Source organism: Bombus pyrosoma, linkage group LG13 (assembly GCF_014825855.1).
Source record: "Bombus pyrosoma isolate SC7728 linkage group LG13, ASM1482585v1, whole genome shotgun sequence".
Lineage (NCBI taxonomy): Eukaryota > Metazoa > Arthropoda > Insecta > Hymenoptera > Apidae > Bombus > Bombus pyrosoma.
Window position 1 is genome coordinate 5,664,324 of NC_057782.1, and position 23,029 is coordinate 5,687,352.

General features: G+C 39.7%; 2 protein-coding genes across 16 annotated transcripts in view; one reads left to right on the forward strand and one right to left on the reverse strand.

The window, feature by feature from the left end:
- The window catches only part of LOC122574255, a 116,525-nt gene extending 114,021 nt beyond the window's left edge, over nucleotides 1-2,504 (forward strand). For all 3 annotated transcript variants that reach the window (XM_043741626.1, XM_043741627.1, XM_043741628.1), the window contains one exon: nucleotides 298-2,504. In XM_043741626.1, the coding sequence (XP_043597561.1) occupies nucleotides 298-434 (137 nt within the window). In that variant the 3' untranslated portion in view covers nucleotides 435-2,504. The remainder of the gene's footprint in view (nucleotides 1-297) is intronic.
- Nucleotides 1-23,029, reverse strand: part of LOC122574256 (basement membrane-specific heparan sulfate proteoglycan core protein-like) — a 298,381-nt gene that overhangs the window by 110,310 nt on the left and 165,042 nt on the right. For 7 of the 13 annotated variants that reach the window (XR_006318969.1, XR_006318967.1, XR_006318968.1 and 4 more), the window contains exons 5-8: nucleotides 20,708-20,767; nucleotides 17,805-17,955; nucleotides 16,936-17,096; nucleotides 11,669-12,120 (exon numbers count right to left, since the gene is read on the reverse strand). Coding sequence is in view for 6 of the 13 variants with exons in the window: in XM_043741629.1 (XP_043597564.1) it covers nucleotides 12,020-12,120; nucleotides 16,936-17,096; nucleotides 17,805-17,955; nucleotides 20,708-20,767 (473 nt within the window). In the remaining 7 variants the exon portion in view is untranslated. Of the gene's footprint in view, nucleotides 1-9,139; nucleotides 12,121-16,935; nucleotides 17,097-17,804; nucleotides 17,956-20,707; nucleotides 20,768-23,029 lie in introns of those variants that run through there. The other 6 variants (XM_043741629.1, XM_043741630.1, XM_043741631.1 and 3 more) reach the window with 5 other exon arrangements.

The window sequence follows — 23,029 nt, forward strand, 5'->3', positions numbered from 1 at the left end:
TGGCTAAAGAGCGTGGTAATTAATAAAGACGTTAGCTCACTAGTGCAGGCCAGTGACGTAGAAAAAACCAATAATCCGATAGTCTACGCGAGACATTGATTTACGAGTGGCCAGTTTCATTACTCTTTCGTTCTGGCTAACGCTATCGATACCTTTCTCCCTTCGTATCCTCGCCCTCTCTATCACGAAAAGTCGCATCTTCGAGTTATAATCATAAATCTATGATTGTGCGTTAGCTTAGAAATCCACGGCGAAACCGGATTTAAACTGAGAAAGAGTGTTTTATTTCTGTTTCAGGAGAACGTACGGAAGCCATGCAACGTGACGCCGGATACGTCTCTGGCGGATGTGACGTCAGGCACTGGGCCGGGCTTCTACTTCCGTTCTCGTGGTTTCTAATACTCGCACGAAACAGCCAAACTTTCCTGCAATAGCGCACACTACGACAGTATTTCACGCGCGTTTCTCTCGTCCTGTCCCTATTCTCTCGTTCTTCCCGTCGACGGGAGAGAAAGTACCTAGAAATTCGACCAAACAGCGAATAGATCGTAAGTTAGATACGTAGGAATTATTGATAAGAGGGTAACGAGGAGCCATTACACGTAACAGAAACACCGCCATGGTGTTCCCATTTGAATTTCACAGCCAACTCGATTTACAGAGATTATTCGCAGCTTACACGGCATGCTTGATGAAATAATTCTGAAATTCATTTCGAGATTGATTTGATTGAAAAGAGAATTGATTCCGGTTTGAAGAGTACAGGTAGAAAACATGATAAGTAGATTGTGTATATTTATGCAAATTTGTATTTTTATGAATACGATTAAAATGATGGAAGCTAGCGAGAGATTTGTTTTTCCTGCTATATGTTATAATTGGTACTGCATTTTGGATATTTTACACACTTTTGCGCAGTACGCGTATTCTGTGCAAAGTCAATTCTGTTCGCAGTCTAACGATGAGACTTTATAAAGGAATAACGATTATTCTCATAGTTTTACCATGTGTTCTTCGTTCTTTTCGGCTATGGAGTTACTTCTATCGTATTGCGTGTCTGGCAATAAGTAACAAAACGATGCATCAAATACGTAGCGGTGATGGTAGATAGTTGAGTGGAATCGATTAGGATAGTTTAACGGCAATCGACAATTATTGAAACACTAGAGAACATCCGCGCTTCGCGAACCACTCTGTATCTCCGAGATTACTTTAAAAACCGACGCATAGCGATTGTTCGCTTGTTTTTTAATCGGAAGCAAATTTCAAATATTTGAATTTACAAAACGATGGTATGGAAATAACGAGCCTTTTAGTCGATTCACAGTACTTTCCACGTTACTCTTCCTGCTTCAATGTTGAATTTCCGCACGATGTGGATTATTCTCTTTAAGAATTATTAAGAAGATCGAGCAATCCGGGGCAATTCGTCGGAAAAAGTGGTAGAAACGAGAGTCGTTGAAGGAACCTTTGGTAAATTTATTTTTTACGTAAATAATTCAGTAAGTGAGCCGCAGCGGCGATCTGAGAACGGTGTCGGAACGTCTTTTTCACTACGCTCTTGCAATTCACGACGCTTCTTTGAGCGTCCCTCTTCAAGTCAATGGGATTAAAGTGGCCGAGTAACGTCAAAGGATGTGCAAGTAATTTGATATCCTGTATCTTAACTCCGCCGATGCCTCTTTGCAACCAGGGAACAGCATTAATGAAATTTTTTTCTTCGTTCGTAATTCGATTCGTGGAACATGAGAAAAATAACAGCCGTTTGCGATAATTTTACACATGAACGTCGAGTGGTTTTCAATTATTTTCTCACTCGGATGTGGCAAACAAACCAATTTTCTTTTATTTCTCTTACCGACATTTCTCTGTTTTATCGTTACATAAGTGGATAAAGGAATGTTTAAAATTGGAAGTATGAATTAGTAACTTTTATGCTAGACGCTCTCTATCGTATTGATAATAATCGTCTACTTTTATTTTAAGAAATGGAATCTTCCCAAATTTCGAAGCGAATTTGAATTTCATTACAAATTCAAGTCTACACTGAAAGCAATTAGAGGATCGATGAACATAATTCAATTCGTAGAATTATGATGTGCTTTCTTACTGTGTATCTTACAAATTTTCTTTACCACGTTATATATATAATATGATTAATTTAATTCTCAGAAAACGATGGCTTTTCTTCACAAAGTTGGTCAATTTAGTCTCGATATGGCTTGTTAAACGTACAATTCGCAGTTATCCTCGCTAGTTTCAGGTTTATTTATGAGCGTACCTTAACGGTCTTAAATGGTCTTAAACACGCACAATTAACGCCACGATTAAGATAGTATTTATTATTACGATACCTTAAGTAGACCTTTGATCATTATTGAAACGAATTTGTCTGTATATTAGAAACAATAGGTTTATAAAGGCACAAAGATATTAAACTGTATCTTTAAAATATTTAAACACGCTTTGTACGATATTTCTAAAATAAAACCTTTCGAATCGCATACTGTATTTCATTACCTGTATCATTATACTGTATTTTATTTTAATATATACCAAACACAATTCTTGAACAGACGAATATGTAAATATGCTCTGCGCTATGTTGCCAAACTAAAGTCCATTCTAAACCATATCGTCGTACTGTATTTCACTTTAATACTCAATATATCTCTGAACATGTGAATATATAATATATATAAACGTGTCTTGCAAGATATTTCGAAACTAAAATTTCCGGAACGACATCACCATACTGTATTTTATTTTAATGTCTATTACCTGACGCATCCGTAAACAGATGAATATTTAAACACGCTGTGCGCGATGTTTCTAAGATAAAACCTTCCGAGCCATTTCACCATACTACGTTTCACTTTAACATGCTAAAACCTTTAACACCGTCTGATTGAGATGAATTTCAGAGGGAGGCAAGGAAAAGAGATAGAAGGGAACTTCGAAACGAAATTCAGGAAATCAGTAAGCCCGTGACCCAAGACGAAGGGAATGTCTCGAGGTTCAAATCTACGCCAGTTCAAAGCTTGAAAAATCGTTTCACGGATCGCGGATTTTCCTCGTTCTCCAACACTTTGATGTGTTATGAATTACAAATAACCCGGGACGGAGGTTTTGCGCGGTCGGATGCCAGGGTGACGAACAGATTAAATATTTGATCGTCCCGGTGAATTGCGTGTCGTGTTACGAGAACGTAACTTGGGGAAGGGAATGTGCTACACCCTCTGTTTTTTACCTCCGGTCAGACCCTCCGATACGCGCGGGTCAGACCCGTTACGTAACTCTTGCCGGCCTGGTTTTACACTTCACCACGTCCTTTTTACACGGCCGACACCTCGCCAACTTAACAATATCCTGTAACGTTTCAACGCATTCTTCGACACGCTACTATACGTTCGAATACTAATAAAACCGTGACGACATCCCTCGGTATTATGGATCGTTCGTGTCAAAAGCTAAACACTCGGGATAAATGACCTGAACAGAACGTAATAAGAGAATAATTGATCGAATGAGCGTGCATAAGTGACACGTGAAATCCTTCTTTAAAACGTTGCACTAAAATTTAGTAGGGAGTTTATAATTGGCAAGAAAATGACGGATTTTGTCGATTAGAATTTTGAAAATTCTCTCGAAGAATTTATAATTTTGCATATAGTTTACTGGAGATCTGTTAATTTCTAATAAAGAAGGAATTTATCAAGCTACATGTCTGATGCTTAGATTGAGGATCTATAGAAAGTAGTATTGTAAGTGATACATATTACATTGATAGTAATTAAGTTATAAATCATAATCATATCGGTAGTTATTAAATTATGCGGTACAACACCTCATATCGTGTAGTTTCTAAATTACCACGGAAATAAAAATACAGAGTTTCATGGAATCTCTCGAAAAATTTATAATTTTGCATATAGTTTACTGGAGATCTGTTAATTTCTAATAAAGAAGGAATTTATCAAGCTACATGTCTGATGCTTAGATTGAGGATCTATAGAAAGTAGTATTGTAAGTGATACATATTACATTGATAGTAATTAAATTATAAATCATAATCATATCGGTAGTTATTAAATTATGCGGTACAACACCTCATGTCGTTTCTAAATTACCACAAAAATAAAAATACAGAGTTTCATGGAATCCTAATTATGGGTTAATTTGCGATTATTTTAACTACAATTTGAAAACACACACGCAGTCGTGTCTCGACAGCGAATAGAATATTTTAGACGAGAATTTTCCAAAATTTCTTGAACGCAAGTCAATCAACCACGCGAGATAAGTTCATCTCAGTCTAGTCGTATGAAATATAACAATAAAATCAGTCTGCTTGGGAAACGTTAGAGACTAAATTTGTTGAGGTCTGGCAAAAAGTTTGCTGGTCGTCTTGCACAGGCCAGTGACACCGGGGGAAGGGTGAAACGGTATTCGGCGAGTAAGGGGGTGGGACCGACTGGTTGGAGTTGAACCTGGATGACAAGGCTCTCAACCGGAAACAGTTACCACCGGCAACACCACCACCAGCGTGGCAACTTCAACTACAGCCACTAACCGACCCTGTCCGAACTTGAAAAATAATTCAGCACGCAGTAATGTCCTGAATATAAAATTCCCGAGGAATCAGCCAATTTCGAGGCGGAAAGGGCGGATCGGGCTTCCGGTGAATTTTCATTTATAAATTCTGAGAACTTCGAGTCGGATCTCACATAAAATTGCTTGAGGCTTCAGGGCCACTGTTCGTGGATGGATGGAAAGCGGTTGAAGCTAGGTAGGTCTTCTAAATTAATCAGTGCGCCGAAGTGGAATTCTTTCGGATTTAACTTTCCAGGGAAGTTAAATAATGGCCGATAATAATCACTTAGGTCACGGTTCGATTTAATCCTCGTGGATCGAGCGGTGCGTTCAGCTCTACACTGTTCATCCATGTTCTGGTATAACGATATAAATGTCCAAATAAAATTCGTTACACGATGATCTCATACACGAAATATCCTGGTTTTTATTATTAGAAAAAACTTTGTGTTTCTAACTCGTTCCGTGTTATTGCGTTTGATCGAAAACTTTTTACCAAGGGTAGTATTTCTAGTAAATAAATCGGATTGTATTGATGATACAGGCGAAATTTGTTTGTGAATTATCCGTTTTATCTACGAAATATAAAAAAATATATTTCTCCAGGGGAAATTGATCTTATATCGAAAATATCGGACCAAATACGGAGAAACTTCGAGACGACAAATCGACAAATCGTGTCACTGAGTGCAACCACGATGCGGATTGGAATTCGCGAACCTCAGGATCGTCGTTTAAAGTATCCCTTTAAAACGACACGTAGAATAAGGATAAAATAACGCTAAATTTACGACCGGCCGTGAATCAACATGCTTTATGATTGTTCGGGTTGCGGATGATAAAGGGCGAGAGAGCGGAGAAGTAGGTAGACCATAGAGGTCGAACGAAGAGCTCGCACAGTTCGAAAGGGCGGAGAGGGTAGCAGGGTGAAAATTGGAAAACTGCATTGTCCAGCCGCTCTGTTCCCGTGGGACACATTCGTTAGCAGCATCGTCCACCGGCAATAAATTTCGCGTATCTTCTACATTCCCGTCTTTCATCCTTGCTCAAATTAAAGATCAACTCGATCCAGCAAATGCAGCAATAATAACAACAACAACCGAGGCTTCTGTATATATGTATGGAAAACGTATCGATTGATTAACCAATCGGTTAATAGGAAACACGGTGGTTCACGAAAGTATTTTATGAATATATTAGGTTGTTATATGAAACAGTTTGAACATGGGGTATATAATGAGACATTGCCATTGAGACTATATTGATAAAAATCAGGAAAAAATTGAAAAAACGAAGTATAGTTCACAGAGATCACCAAAATACTTGGACGGTCATACATTGTGTTCTTGTACTATTATAATGTATAATATTAATCTATCGTAATATTAATATGTAACATTGCAAAATTACTATATTATTATTACTTTGTATAATTAGTTGTATTATTTGTTTACTATGTGTATGATAAATGTCTTAGAAATTCTATATAATAATAGTTCATAATAAAATTTCAAAATGTTTCGTAAAAATCACACAGTATGTTCATACAAATTTTCTATGACAGGTGTTTGAATAGCATCATTCCACTATGTGAGATTAAACTAAAATCAATGGAAATGATAGTAGAGAATGGTACGATTGTTGTTCAATAGACACGGGAATTATGAGAAACCAATCACGCGTGTAATTAATTCCTTTCGCTGAAGCGAAAAATTCTCGCGTTTCAATCATGGAACGTTGCACGATCGGAGGAAATGACAATCAATTTTCAGTGTCATTTGCCTCGTTAACCAGCAAACGAGCGCGTAAGGATTGCATTTCCCATAAAAAATGTTTGTAATCTTGCTTTGTTGACGCGCGATTCAATTCCGCTGTAACGAATAAACAGCGGCAAACGAATGTTCCATTTCCATCGGGCGACTCTCGGCCGCGTTCACTCCAATTCGATACAGATCCGAGTGAATGGCTACGAAAAACTGGACCGATTTAAAGCCACCATAGCATGGGTGCAGTCCCGAATTTCGTTAAGTGACGCGATTTCGCTAAAAATTCAATTTACCAAAGTAATCTACCGTGCTATGGATATCAATATTTCCATCAAAAATCGGCGGAAAAATGGTCTGTCTTGGAACAAGCATAAACCGAACAATTTGTCAGTTATTGCGTAAAAAGTTTTCAAAAATAAAAAAGATCACGAATTTAAAATTGAAAATTTTCGATCCCGATTAAACATTTCCTTTCATAGAATAACGAGATTTAATGGTTTATAATCGATCGATACAACGTTGAAGATTCCAGTGTTTTCCAGTCAGGGGCGAAAAGGAAACGAGAATTACGTGACCAATAAAAGCTATATGCCATCTTGGGCCGTTAACCTGCGATTCAGTTTCACTGTAACGAATAGCCAGATCCGAAACGCTTGCACCTCTGCCACCCCTTATGTGTCTCCCGAATCGCACGCGAAAAGCCGGAATTGCTCTCGACTATCGAAAAACAATTAAACCCGTAAAATATCGGCAAACAGAACTCGATGGACGGCTGATATTTTATCAGTCGTAGCTTGCAGCCGTTTCTCTCAACTTTTCCCACCGGCTTATAGGAAATATCTAACGATTCATTTCACTGTCATATTCTATACTTTTAATTTTCTTTCACGAATAGAACATTGGTCGGAAAAAGCAATACATCGAAATATTCCACATGTGACGCTATTTCGAAAACGTTCCTCGTCGTGCGTTTGAATAGCAAGAAAACACGATTTTCATTAGATGGTGATAGCCTATCGAACGTTTGTACGCAATCAACAGAGATAATGTGACACGAAATTGGTTGAACGACCGTTTGAAAAATATCATTCGACCATGGAACTATCGAAAGATGAAGAGTCTCGTACAATTTTTCACAATACATTTCCCCCACCTTCGAAAAGTTTGCGAATATGTAAAATTAATCCTCTCGCGTTCGTATTCAACAATTGCTCTCGATTTTTTCCATTCTTCTCTTTCCTCTCTTGTATAGTATGTTTTGCTGTTTAGTTGGTGCGTGTACACGTTCAATTCTACCAATCCCTGAATGTCGAGTTTCACGCGTGGAAATCACCTCGTATGTAACTTTCACGCACACCAGGCCAATGGGAAACGAATATCGGAACAAGGCTTCGAGCCATCGCGAACACGATTGTTTTCAACTGCTATTGCGATTAACGACCCGAATATTTTCCAACGAATTTCAAAGTTGTAAAGAAGTCAAGGGAAAATAGTAGAAAGAAAAATTGCAGAACGAAATACAGGAGGTCAGATAACTCGAATGAACCTGTTTTACTATATTATGAATAACGGTACGATATCGAATAAAATAAAGTTTAAATTGCTAGATATTAGGAAGAATCGTTAATTTCGAAATTTTTCACTTTTGAAGCTTCTTTCGTTCGCCGCTGCATGAGCCAATGCTTTTTACTGCAGATTACTTGTAATTTTCTAATTTCGTATAAATCTTAATACGCTCATCCGAATCGTTGATAACTTCTTCCTTGGTGAAATTAAAAACGTAACTGCAAGGGTAGAAAAAAAATTCCTGTCGATGTAAAGGGTGAGAACATCAAGGGATGTAAAAAGAGTAACATGAAGAAAGGTAAGTTTCGGTAAGGGGAACGAAACTCGGAATGGCACACGTTTCCACCATTTCATCCCTTCTTTTTCCCTTGGTCGATTCAGGGGTAGGTTCGACAGGATCGCGGCGAGTGATTGTATCGAGTCCTGGGCTACCTGAGACCTGTACGCCGTTATTCACACGGCGAATAATGTCGAGAGACACTTCGGGACTCGGTCGATTGTTTTTCGGCGACGGGCGAAATTGATTACTCCGGTGTCTGGGGAAATATGACGTAATGGCGCTTTGTCGTAAGCGTATTATCCGGGTGTCCTCTTCTTTTCTGTAATTTTTTCTTTTTTTCCCTGTCGTTCTTTCCACGAAACCAGGCAGGCTTGAGAGATTGAATCTGAAAATGTTCCGAGGAGAATTTGACATTTGCGAGATTAAGTGATACTTCTTGCGGTTGCGTTGCCGTTGACGATGATAAATCATCGGGATCGAATTTTCGAACGGTCGGTATCGTCGGAATTTTTAGGTTGAGTACCATCGATCACCTTTCTCTTTTTTTCACCCTGCTCTCTCTCTCTCTCTTTTTTTCTTCTATTCTTTTTTTCTGCTCTTTTTTAAATCGTCGATGCTGTTTGGTAACCGTTCGGCGTGCTACTCGTGCAAATAACAAACTCGTTTCCATCGTTGCAGCGAGAAATTGCGTCGAACGATAGGCAAACGCTTGAGCAATTTGCGTATCGTTTCGGCTCGGGATAACGTCGATAAGAAATGTACTATATACAAAAAGAAGGAAAGAAAATATATGCAATATAATGGAAATTCATTGTTAGTCCCGGGGATAAGATAGAAATGAAATGCAAGAAAAGAAACAGAAAGAATGAAGAAAGGAGGAAGAACGTTGAGAAACTGATATTGAAATACGGGAGGAACGAATTGTGACAGCCTGTTTTATATCATCATTACATTTATTGAAACAGTATTCACGTCGATGAATATCTTTACAGTATAATAGTCTGTACTCGTTTGCCGCACTTTACCTCTGCCACTTTGATTTATGCTGACGTTCCTCTATAACATGGTACATTATCGATTATGAATTTTTTTTCTGTTTTCTTTCTTTTTTTTTTTTCTTGTTAGTATGTACAATGCGATCTAGGCTTAACTATAAATTGTGCAACATTTCGTAATTATGCGAGTCGCGGATATCGATTATCTAGTGACACAATTAACGTGTAACGTTCTTCTCGATATTTTTCTGTTTCTTTCTTTGATTATCAGCGATTAACGCGCGCTTCGAGCGAGCTACACTTATCGTTTCATCTTTATTTTCTTCGCTTTATCTCACGCGTGAGACCGTTATCGATGCCACGTGGAGTGTTGACAATCTCTATGTAACATCGAACCTAGATCATTACAACCGAACACCATTCCAAAGGAACGAGACTCGAAGATGGTCCGGAACAAAGTATTGAAAAATCGAAGGAAATTCACTTTTTTTTTTATCGATAACGACTCTTTCCTGATCCAACATTATTTAAATCGATTAACGTCCATCCCGATAACACTATTTCCCTCTGAATAATAATATCACACGCGGAACAACATTCAAAAACCTGGCGTCTGACCGATCGTTCTATTTCTCGCGTCTCGTTAAATTGTTCCTTTTTTCTTCTTTTTATCTTTCTTTTTAAGTAACCGCATTTAACTGTTTACTTTAACGCTATCCTCACGCGTCAACTGCAAAATATTGTCCTCTCACAACGACATAAATTACCGTATAAACTATACAAGAAGGAATAATATATTATATCGCGAACCTTCTGTTTCATATTGTAAAATCCGTGCAACGTAACACCGTGAATGCGTTCTAGCAGTCTGTTCTACACCGTACGTCCCAGTTTCTCGTCCACGTGCTCCAACATTATAAAAAATCTATTTTAGACCTATGGTTAAGTCGCATCTTAATTCGCTATGCCGTTTATGATATCGTTTTTCCTTTACTCGTTACATTACTTTATCCGTAGTAAATCTACTAATTAAAGTTACTATCGTCGTGTCTTTAGACCTCGTGTTATCATCGCCACGAATATTCTAAAGAGAGGCTGACGAATCGACACACGATGAACGAACAAAAAGGAGTAGAAAAACTTGAATCGTCAGACTATTACGAAAGAATGAAAATTTATCTCTTACCATCGTCTCGATGAAGTTCGTATTTGTTTCATCTTCGAATTCGATGCTTATTTGATAGCAAATTTTTACACGGGTGTGCTTCTTTTCTTTTCGAAGTCTTAACAGAATGCTTCTCTTTCGCGTAACGAATATCTATTAGCGATACTCTTAAATCGTACACATACGTTATCCTTCGTATGTCTATCTATACACGAGTCCTATATTTAAGTCACGTTCGTAGAATTCGTAATTCTTACAATGTAATTCTCAGGGAGAGTTGTGATTGCATCTTCTTTTTGATTAGACGTTAAGCGATAAACCAGCGACCGATCGACCGCGACGAATTGCAAGTGAAAAACGATGAAGAAAAAGAAACGTTTCTTCGAGAAAAAAAAGGTGCCAACGAAATAATCGCGTTCCCTAAGAAACAGAAAGCGAGCAGATATCGTGAGCAACAACGAATCAACGCGCTTACTCCTCGTTTACCGAAGTTTCACGAACAAACAGAAACATATCGAGCGTGATTAATGTATTTATTCATTGCTAAAAAGAGCGATGACGTTTTACGCGTCGATGGAAAACACACTTCGTCGATCAAGAATCGAACGTCGGTTTTGATTAAATTACAGTGATTTCGATGGGTCCATTGGATGGACGAATCAGACCTGGGCAAACTCTGAACGATCTAATCCCACGATCGACGATAGAAGTTCCATATACGTTAAACGTTCCAGAGAAAATCGAAATATGTGGTTGCTTTATGTACAAACGTTGCCCAGGTCCGACGATGTTTCTTCGAAATTCTCGATCATCACGTTGTACTGTACAAACGAAGTCGCGACGAATCCTATTTATTGAACGACCTTCTTTTATATACAGAGAGACTCACGCCACCTACACGATTTAATGGTAATTAATCGACCATCCAACGTTGGATTGTAAATCATTGATTTCGCTTGTTTTCGACTGTTCGAACAGTCTATATGACGAATCTGTATCAATCGTTTAGAGTCAACGAGATGGCTAAGTAAGTACGCTGGACACACTCGTTCATCGATCGCATCGGTTTTGCAGCCTCGCAATTCTCACGAGATTCTTTGAGTACCGTCGTTGTGTCGGTTCAGATTCACAGAGACCACAAAGCGAACGATTGTCTTCTTTTTTCTTTTCTCACACACGATACTTGCGAAGGAATCACGCGGCGACGTGGACCACGCGTGAATGGGTCAACGTCGACGGAAAATTGCTAGAGAAATAGACATAGGAATAGTTTATGTGGAATAAATTTACGGTAAAAACGTACGTGTGCAAAGTCGAGCTCCACTTCCGTGTCACTGTGTTTATCACACATGGCCAGATCCACTGCACTTTGTCCACGCCTAGGTCCTTTCTTTTGTTTTTTTCGTTGGAAAATCTCCGATGATCTCACGCGTTAACAACGCCAGTCACGTTGCTATTTAAAACGAAATCTCGCGTTCTTTCTTTCGTACACAATGACCTCCGTATGCTTCCTAAAGGAGAACGCGGTTTTCTTCGTTCACGTTTTACCTTTTCAACGATTCCTGGTCTCGGTGATACATGTTTGTCTCGGTACACGAAACGAGCTCGATCAGACCGTGTGGCTTGGAAGTCGCACGATTCACAACGATACTGCTCACCTTAGCAGATTCGATATCACCAGGGTAAAGGTCGCTAATAAAATGGTCGGCGTGACGCCGCAACTTCCGCCGTGTTGCATCGCCGCAGGATGTTCGCCTGCAACAGAAAAACGTCTCGCGTTATTCTCCAATCGTCTTTCTATGCACGTTATTAACAGATTGCGGATGTTTATCCAAATTTATATTATTGTCGACATAATTAAAGGAACGGAACCTAACCAGAGATTTCTTTGGCTCGTTAAATATTGTAACGAGTACTTTATTTCGTAATATTTTTGCACTTCAGTGTATAAAAAATACGTGCATTGCAATTTTTTCACAAATGCATAAACATCCACAATCTAATTGTCAAACATTTTCCAAACACGACAAATAGCAAAGCAGGCGAAAGTTTCTTGCAGAAATCATAGAAATCTACGATATCGCGTTTTAAAACATTCTCCCCGTTTTTCGCATGATTGTGCTCCGCAAGAAAATGATAATTTCATTAATTCATTCAGGGACAACGTTTTGCTTGTAATTTTTTTCCTCTTTAATCAATTCACATTATTGAATCCCAGTGAATTGATATGGTGGTTACCGGAAGAAATTCCAAGAATATTATGATTCGTTAAAATACCAATGAGATTTCAAAATCCTTCGTATAACACACATAATATATTCATAAAAGGTTTCTACGGCTATTTCTCAAATAATTTCGTGAGCAACCATGGGTTCGTCGTTGAATTCTGATCGGACTGCTTCAAATAAACGTTACTAAATTACTTTGCTGAAATCGTGCATCGGCTCACAGTTCCATTTCAATTAAGAAGTTTTTCACTGATAAACGTATCCCAGAGCTGAAATATTCCCGATTTAGTACGTTTCGAATTCAGCCACTTGTAATTTTCTCTTCCTCTAAAAATCGCATACACGTTGGCGGGTAATACCTAAAATTTATCTCTAATTTTTTATCAAAAGCGAGAAACACGTTGATATGCAGCGATGTTCGATTTTCCAAACCGCAGCGCTGCTTCGAAGCATGGAAAACACGTGCAGAGCGGCGAGTAAATATTAGCGGAGAATATTTCGAAGAGAAATGATTGAAATCGCCATATTTTTCAAATAAAACTGTTCCTATCTGAGCGATCGAATTATTTAACAGCCAAGATGCGTCCATGGAAACGAATAATTATGATGCCAGATGTAACCAGCCACGGAAGCAACAGAAAGCACGAGGTCAACAGGAGCGACGAGGCAACGTTAATCACGAACTATCCCCTCGGTTCGGCCTCCCGATTTCCATATATACATTTCATATATCCAGACAAATGTTAACGGTGTATCGGCCGGCTGAGCGTTGCCGATGTATACGCAGCATTCGGCGGTAATAAAGATAATCACGACCGGTGCACGATGCCGGTGCACGCAGGTCTTGTTACGAATAGTCGTGTTCCTCTCGTGTTCCCAGCAAACGTGGCCTAACATCGTCGCGATTTACGACCGAATCGAAAATCTCATTCGGCCGATTTCGAAGGGCCACCATCGCCTGTGCCACGCTGTACTAACGAAGCTGGCGTTTTCGTCGAAAAACGACATCGTTCGTCGTCCAGCTCTCGGCTTGGACCCCGTAATTGCGTTAATGCGCGGATAGTGCGCTCCTCTACGGATAATCCTCGCGGCTCTGCGCGCCGGTTTATCGCGAAATAATTGAAATTTGCGGTCAATTTTGCCGAGTAATCAGCTGCGTTTGAAATAACGTCGATGCTATATCCCTCGCTCGTACCGGCACGATTGTAAATTAATTATGCAGACGAACTGCGCCGCATTAATTTTCATCCGGCATACCCGGGCGCGAGGTGTTCACGTTTTACTCGGCCGCGAATCCGCGCGGGGATTCCACGTCTCTACGACGATATTTGAAAGGGAGATTGATTCTGTTCGTGCTACCTGGGTCGATTACAAAAATATGCTCGGTTGAAATACGTTAATAGGATCGTGTATGGCTAATCTTGACATCATAACGCCGATCACATTGATTAGCTTCTCATTGTCAGGTGAGCGAGCCGATCAATTATATGTGGTTTTCGGCTCGCTGTAATATAGGACCATTCTTTAGTAGCGAAAGTAACGATATATAATACTTTTCTATATATATTTTACATATGTATATTATATAATAATTTTATTTCTATATAATTTTATATCACTCAGTACTGGTTTAATAGAGAATAATAAGGAAAAACGAGGAGTAGAAACTGATGAAAAGTCGTTTGACTGCAAAATAAGGTGTGCCCACTGTCCAGACCATAACTGGACTTCGTATTTTTACGAGTTTATGGAAAATCTTACGGTACGCAAAAATCTCATAGAATTCGTGTGATATAAAAAATATAGAAATCGAAACGCACGTTAGAATGTTCGGTAGACGAAAAACATGTTCTTTCAATTATATTGATAGAAGTATGAATTTCCGTAAAACATTCGCAGCCTAATTTAAACGCTGCTTAATTGCTCCTTACACACTTCGCCGCTGGTAATTTCGCTAAAATGGTGCGCAATTTAGGAACCGTACAACAGGCGCGGAGAGTGAGTCGTCAAGTTGCGTGGCGTGACGTGTTTCAATCCCGGTACTTTCTACACGAATGCGTGGTTGGCGCGAACCGCGCCTGATGATTGACAGACTGGATTGGTGAAGTTGCTGCGCAAGATATTGCATGTGTTATCGCGAATGTTGCCGGCTGACAATAGATCAAAACCAAGTGTGCACGTGAGGGAGGGGCCGAGTACTTGCCGCGGCCCCCAATATACGAGCCTGTCAAACTTTATGACGAGGGATTTCGATGCTTGATGAATGAATATGTCTCGTCCCTTTTCCACCTAGCGCTTCCAGGAGCTCTCCTCTTGGCGCGAGCCATTCAAGTTGCATCTCACGATACTGGAGGACAGCCATTGTCGGCGAATTTGTCGAACAATCGCGGTGTAAAGGGACGGCGATACATCTTCGACGTCCAACCCGCCGGTGGGTGGACAAACATGGCCACGTTCCATGATTCTCAAAGTGTCAGACGAATAGTTCAATGGTTCCATCACGTACTTTAGGGAAATAAAATTGATAGGGAGTTCGTGCTTTCTGTTGTGGACACGCGTTTAGCTGCTTTTCCATGGGTGCTGGGGGACCCTAGATTGATAAAGAATTTCCTTTAATATTTATATTATATGAATACACAGACTTGGAAATATCTATTATGAATGTGTGTATTATGTGCGTTGTACGATGTATTTTGAAATTTTATTAACATTTTTCTGAGGCTGATGGATTAATACGTAGGGAATTTTATATCAAAAAGTCGCGACATAATTACGAACACGTATTAGCTAGTATTAATTTTATAACCTTGCAGAACGGGAGAATAGTTTTTGATATTTTATTCCTACGTAAAGTTATTGGCATAATATTTCGTCTTGGCATTACACAGCAATCTAAAATTAATATTCCGCCTAAAAATGCCAAATGTATTATTTGGAAATGTTTCAATTGGAATGTATTATTCTTGACAATGCGACGAACAAGTTACGAAGTAAATTGTATATAAAGTAAAATTTGCAGCTTGCGTAAACGGAAATTGCGTTGAAATACACGTTCAAAACGATTAGAGGATCGTTGCAAGTTTATTATAACAACTTGACTGTGTGAGTTACGTAGATTTAAAATACGTTATTCGTTGTAACATTTAGTGAACAAAGCGTTGCTATAAAAAGCCGGACTTGCATAAACAGCCACAGTTTAATAACAACGGTTCATATCACAGTACAGATTGAATGTAAAAACTACACACAAGCACAAAAAGCAGATGACGTGAAAAATGATCTTGCAATTTTTCTATTTTGCACGAGTTTTCCAAACATATCACGATTTCCAAATTTCATTTCCCTTTAACGAGAGCTAATGCTTGCTCGAAGGCAGAGATAGGGTGTCAGAAGACGCGTGTCGATTCAAGAAGCGAAGGAAATCGCGCGAGCGTTAAAATGCTGGCGATTTAACCTGGCAGCGGATGCTTGTCGATTTTTCCGCGCGATTCCATCTTTTAAATGCGTTTGCTCGCGACGTTTATCGAAGGCCGTGTGCATGACGTAACAGAACGTTTGAAATGATGCCCGTATATTACTGGAAAAAAATAAGAGAAACACGCGCCTAAAAATGAACACGGCCGCGCATTGACGCGGCGTATTGAGGAAGCTGCTATAGGAGATTCAAAGCAAATAGCATAAAAATAAATCGACGGGGATAAAATTTCTCTGGATCCGGATAAAACGTGAATCAATAAACGGCGAGATATAGGCGGATGGGTTTCGATTCTACGCTCAAGCTTCCTAAATGAAACGCGCCAAACTCTTTCACACCCATTCGAATCAATGTTCTAAATCATCCATCACGTTTCATCGTCCCCTTTGATGTAACTGGCTTGATAATAATTAAATGAAACAATTGAAAGTACGTTGTAATAGCCGATGGATTATTATAATCGAATTGCTGATAAGTTGCTAATAAACTCTCTTGTGTCGTGCTGGAACATCGAAAGCGATGAATTTCTGGCCTGTTTGAAAATTGATACGAATAACGCGGTCAAATTCCGTTGGAACGGACGCGTTAACAAGTTGAAACGATATTTCGGGGGGTGGTGAGGGTGAAAAAGAATCGTGACGAGATTCTTTTAGCCAGGATAAGCGGCGTTACAAGAAGAGTGCGGATCAATATTAAGAAACTTGTGTGTCACGGCGCAGCTACGTCTAGGCGCAAGACTGATTGTCGCTCTCGAGTCCCGAAGAAATTAAGTTAAGCCATGACGGAGTAGGGGACGAAGGGAAAGGGAACTGGCGGGCCGGTCGGCGGGGGTCGAATGAGAGTTCAGGGAATAAAAAGGGCTCTTACCATTCAGCACGTGGACCATTACGCTGGCTGGATTCGCGTTGCTGGGAATGCAGGTGTAATTTCCGCTGTCGGTCAATCTGGCTTGTGTCACCAGAAGTCTGCTCGTCGTGCCGCTTTCCGTCTTCTCGGTCTCCAAGGAAACCCCGCCCCTGCGGTGAACGCTGAATTATCAAAGATACTTTTGCTTCTATTCACCGCGCACACGTTCGCATTTACGTTTGTTAGAGGATGTTGGTGTATTTTCTAAGGATCGTGACGGCCGCGTTACACCAACTTGGTATAACGCGAGCGTCGAGATGCACCGAGACGCGACGGTTGTCACGTTATCGTGTTTTGTCCCCGTGTTTCCAAAAGGAGAAACCGTTTGCCCCTTTGCCGGTGCTTGTTCGCCAGTTCTCTTCCGCTATTTTCCAAAAGTTCCGACTCGCGAGACAAAAGACCATTTTCCAGACCATTGGAGAAGCGAGAAAGTCGTTGAAAACAAAAGTTACCCGAATTAAGATCTCTTTCTGTGTGGGATCGAGTCTCGTACAGTTTTCTTGCTGAATCTGTTATGCGACCGATCCACCAAAGCTACAGAGATGTTCATGGTGGCCGAATATGGGCGATGGAGAATGCACGTTTTCGATGCATCTCTGCTATAGGGTGCGTGGTAATAACCGTAACGTAGGAAATCGAACGGAAGCAAGTAGATTCTCGCACCATTCCTCTACATATCCCTTTTTGATGGGGGTCGCGGGGCGAAATAGAGAGATGAGAGAGAGAGAGAGAGAGAGAAAGAGAAAGAGAGAGATAGAGATAGAGAGAGGTGCAGGAGGAGTAAAGGTATTACGGAGAGAACTCGAGAACTTGATTCTCGTGGCTTGTACCTGGGACTGTCGAAATCCACCACAGCTCCTCCGTGATGCCACGAAACGCTGCTGGGCGGTGTACTTTGCACATTAACGGTGCACGTGAGGCTTATCGTGCTACCCTTCTTCACGTAGACTTCTTCCGGACCCAGGATTTTCGCCTGAGCGGCTGCAACACACATCGGAAATCGGCCACTTAAACATTCCGTCCTCGGTCCCGCTTAAATTTCGTTTATTCGTTCTCTTTTCTCAGGGATACTCGCGGATACATCGTGGTGTCTACTCTGTCTCATGAATCTTGCAGATTCCCTTTAAAGCGTGTCCCCCAAAGCGACATCGAAGTCAAAACACGACACGCGGTTACATATTTCAAAATTTACGGTGCACGTGCAGCCGCTGCGTTTCATTTCTCGCCTGTCGAGTGTAGAAGTTTTTATAATTGCGGATATTTGTCGGACGGTAACAGAGTTAGAAATAAAACGTCGAAACGTTAACGCCAGAACTATCAACTGTGTATTTTATTTCGTATTTTTGTAATAGGTGAAATTACGAAGGTTTCATTTGGCAAAATGAATATCAACGCTTATTCAGGTAAAAACGTGATTATACGATTGCGAGGGTATAATAAAATGAGGAATATAAAATTCTGTTTTTCTAACTCGTGTGAAATAGATAGTATTCATTTCTAAATATCATTATTCATAGTATCATTATTCTGTGAAATGAAATATTCAGAAACTGCAATAAATGTTCAAAGAATTTTAAGCAAAAATATATTCGAAATGATTACAATTAAATTATTAGGAGTTCTTGCATCTGTTTATACGTTTCTCACTGTATACCTATTTACTTTTCTGCTACTATTTTCATTCTAATTATCTATAGTATATTTGATGTGTTTACTACAGTATAATTTTAGCATAATATATTTGGTACGCTTAATACACCAGATAGTTCCAGTGTTAATGAGTGAACCGTGCGTCTATTTGTGGAAACGGAAAGTCGGCATTTCGAATTTCACGGGATTATCCCGAATCGTTCTGTAAATTGTACGTAATCGGGGGTGAATCATAAGATCCGGTATCAGCAAATTGTGGCCGAATGAACTTAAATTCGGCGTGTGTAATACCGTATGCAAATGCTTGCGGGCGAGTGTTCACCAAGTTGGTAGCTGTGCTCGTGTCTAACATTCGAAACGAATTTCGCGAAAGTTTTAATGGAACTTCGAAGTTGAGGTCGGTGAAAACAGAAAGGAAAAACCACAGCCGAAACTTACGTTGTTGCCGTGAATATTTTAATTGCTATGGAAGTAGAGAGATAGAGATAATCAGAGCAGACTAATTAGGCCTCGTGTGTTGTGCACGTAAAAGCGTTCGTAAAATAGAAATTACTATTTATTAATACTACAGTTATGGTTTCTACGTAGCTTGACAAAAGAATCGGGACCATGCCAAATGCCACGCGAAACACCATTTCGTGCCATGATAAATGCACCAGAAAACCTTCCCATTTATATGCTTTTTGTCTCGATGCAATCGCATTCCTCGAAATGGGCCACGGTTTATCTCGGAACAAAAAATCTACTACCTTGGCCGATCGATAAAGTCAAAATAAATCACTCACCTCCACGGTACATTCTTCGTACAAAAGATAAAAAAAGAATTACCCTAGAAAAAAATATATACCTTGGATGTTCCAATAATGATACAATCGAAGGAGGGGGAAGAAGGGTGGTTCAACGTGGAAGAATAGGTTGAAAATGTAGAATAATATTTTTTCGTACGAAGCTTTGTTTTCGGGAAATTCAATTTTTAATATCTTTCTTCGGCATTTATATGCCGGGGCTTCCTCTGGCATTTGAAGAATTAAAAATGCAAATCAAGTTGGAGACTGTGTAATAATTTCATTCAGAAATCCACCATGGACAGTGTTTTAAATCACCTTTGTGTTACGAAAATGAATTTGAGATTTCTTTGGAAACCCACATGAGCTGTTCCCAGATAGATTTTTCGTTTAACAATGAACTCAATAATATAACAATGCAAATCATAATACAAGTTTGAAAAAATATAAGTTGATATATAGTTCACAATAAAATAATAATGGCATCAGAAAAGCCAGAACAATTATAGCAACTGAACGGTCTTCCAAAACGTTACGTTACTCGAATATCGTCCTATTAGTTCCATAAAAATTAAGCAAAGAAACACAGCACCACAAAAATATTGCTAAGAGTACGAGTATTGAAAGTCAATCTTTTCGAAAACAGATAGTCCTACGAAAAACGTATCATTCCATATAGTCGACTTATTCTGCGCAGAATATCACCTTCTTCCTATTAATATTCTAACTATTGGCACACTCCGTATATGCATCTATGGTAATTAAAGTCAAAACATAACAAATTATCGAACATCAAAGCAGAAGCATAACGAAGTGCAACCTGAAGCATCCACCCCAAGGCGGGTCGAGCACGTGCGATTATTATCCCTTTAACGTTGCATTACAAAGTTCATCAGACTGGATTATTTCGCCGGTACATAATTCCGAGGCAATTAGAAAACGCGTGTCGTCGCATATACGTGGCTGGATTCCAGGTCAGCAGGTGTGACGATCAGTGAAACGGATCCCCTTTTACTAGTTAATGTCAGCTCGACCAGCCCTCGTAAAACAAAACCATCCGGTACTGAGGGGGTTGAATTAATTAACATTAAACGGAAGGTGGACGTGCATGCACTGATAGAGCACGAGCCGGCATATACAGACATGCTGGCCACATGCACAGTGAACGGATTTTATATATATATAAAGATATGCAGAGGCAGCCATCCGGTGATCTACACACTGGTCGCAATAAAACGTCTATAGCAGCAAGTTCAACAGCTTGGAAAAGGAGTTCTGTTCTTGCGTGATTCTCTAACCTGAGTTGAACGTCCGATGAATGGCGTTCGGTGTGGTGGTGGCGGGGACAGGGGCACTTTCTGGAATGGGAGGACAGAAAAGATATCGAGTTAATCGATTTCGTCGAGAGAGATCTACCGTTTCGTGGGTGGCCCGGGGATTGAATTGCCACCGAAACCATCCTGATATAGGTTACGTTCGCTGTTCAACTGGTATATGTATATGTATATAGATATATACAACACGTACGTATGCATAGCGCATCGTTGTTCATTCATGGCGTTCGTGGCCCCTTTTCTTGTCCTCAGTAACGGCCCGTCGTTTTCTTCTATCGTGATAACAGCTTCGCAGCTCTTTTACCGGCTATGTGAATTTATCTTTCCTGTACTAGTTTTCACGGGGAGTAAAGTTTGTTTCTCGCAGAATAATTTGACGTTGAACTAATTAAAAGAGAATCTTAAATATTTTTCCTTCTGGCCGTTTAACCCATTACCACGTATTTATCATAATATTATAAGTTCGTCAACTCTTTTACATTTCATAAAATCGTGAAAATCTAGCTGGAAGAAATAAACGGCGAAAGAAATATTAAACGAATGCTTAATGGAATATTCCCATTCGTACTCAGGATATTAGAGAATAGAATTCGATAATAAAAATTGATTGAAAACGATCGCGAATGAAACGATGCGTTAAAACAACCTGGGCCCCTGGTGGTTTAAATAATATGAATAAAATTTTGAATGTCCAGGGAGTATGTAATTCTAGTAAATTAACTGCACGATCGTCGATTTTCATTGGAAAAATCGATGCCCGCCAACTGACGAGCAATTACTGTTATGCACGCATGTATCCTGTCTCGTGATAAAGACAGATACACGCAGAAGCCACCAACATAATTAATGAACAGCGTTGCTCGTGCACGCACACTCTTCGGAATCACGTGAATCGCGGAAACAGTTTACGTGGCAATACTCAAAGAAGCTATCTAATTAAACTGTTACCTGGAAATTCTCGATCCACACTGACGATCGAGAGTCAATGGTTCGCGAAAAAGTTCGAAACATCGTCCAATTATATTTATGAAAATAATGTAATGAGTAAGTCAGTCGATATTAAATTATCGTCATATAAACTGGATAGCTCTTTCGTCGGATTATTTGCATTTAATTTACGCATAAACATTGCACATTGTTATTCATCACAAATCATCAGTAGCGCGATTAATTGCGATAAAGCGTGATGATTAACTTCCGTAAACGTGTAAAGTACTAAATAATTGATGCTCGTTAACGCGTAATAGTGCACTGCACAGATAACCCGTGGAACATAAAAAGGAGTCGAGCAATTGTAACTCGATAAAGTAACGTAATTACGTGGAACTTCGATACAAGTGCTAATTGATAACGAAAATCGATAATTAAACGGAACAAACACGCTGATGAAAACAGGGACAAAAATACGCGAAAAATAAATTATGCAAACGTGAACAACGTGTTAGCATTCCTTGGTAATGTTCCATCGATCACGGTTATTTGCTCACAAACACTAATTAAACTACAGAATTTTACGCATTTGCGAGAAATTTAAAGATACGAAAATCCATAGAACGCGTGTGACGTATACTTTTATGAGACAAACAAATGAAGGCAACAAATGAGGAGGAAAGATACTCGAAAAATAAATTACGCGAACGTGTTAACATCGTTCGATATTGATCCATTGATCTTATAGCGGCGACTCGAACATACTTAATAACGCGAACAAGCACGATGCTCGATAATTCACAAGGACTTTTAATTGACGCCGTAACGTCAACCACTGTTTGTAATCCAAAGTGTTGTCGTGGCGGCGTGGTTGCAACCTGCGTTCGACGTTGACAGCACCATCAATTAGGCGAATTAATTGCACAACAGAAGTACTAGGAGATGAAATCGACGGTTAGTAGGGCACGTTTATCAGAATATCCCGTCAGATACAAAATACGAACGAAGGGGTTGGATCGAACGTGTGAGAAAAAGAAATGTGAAATGGGGGGGCCGACCTCTTTAAAATGTTAACGTTTCACGGTAACAGGCATGCAAGCGGAAAGCTTCAGTCCCTTTTCTCATGCTGGTGCGTAGTCAAGGTACCGGAAGTGTCTTTCCTGATCGACCAGGTGGTAGACACGTACGCAAACATTGAGAAATTGTCTCTGTTTCATCTAGACTCTATTACGAAGTAGACGAATATTTACAATGGTATAGAGGTTTTGTTTCGTCAATGGAATGACCAATCCTTTCGCGTAACTGTTTTACGAATACTTTCTACCGATCTATTGGAAGAAAATCTATTGCGAGATT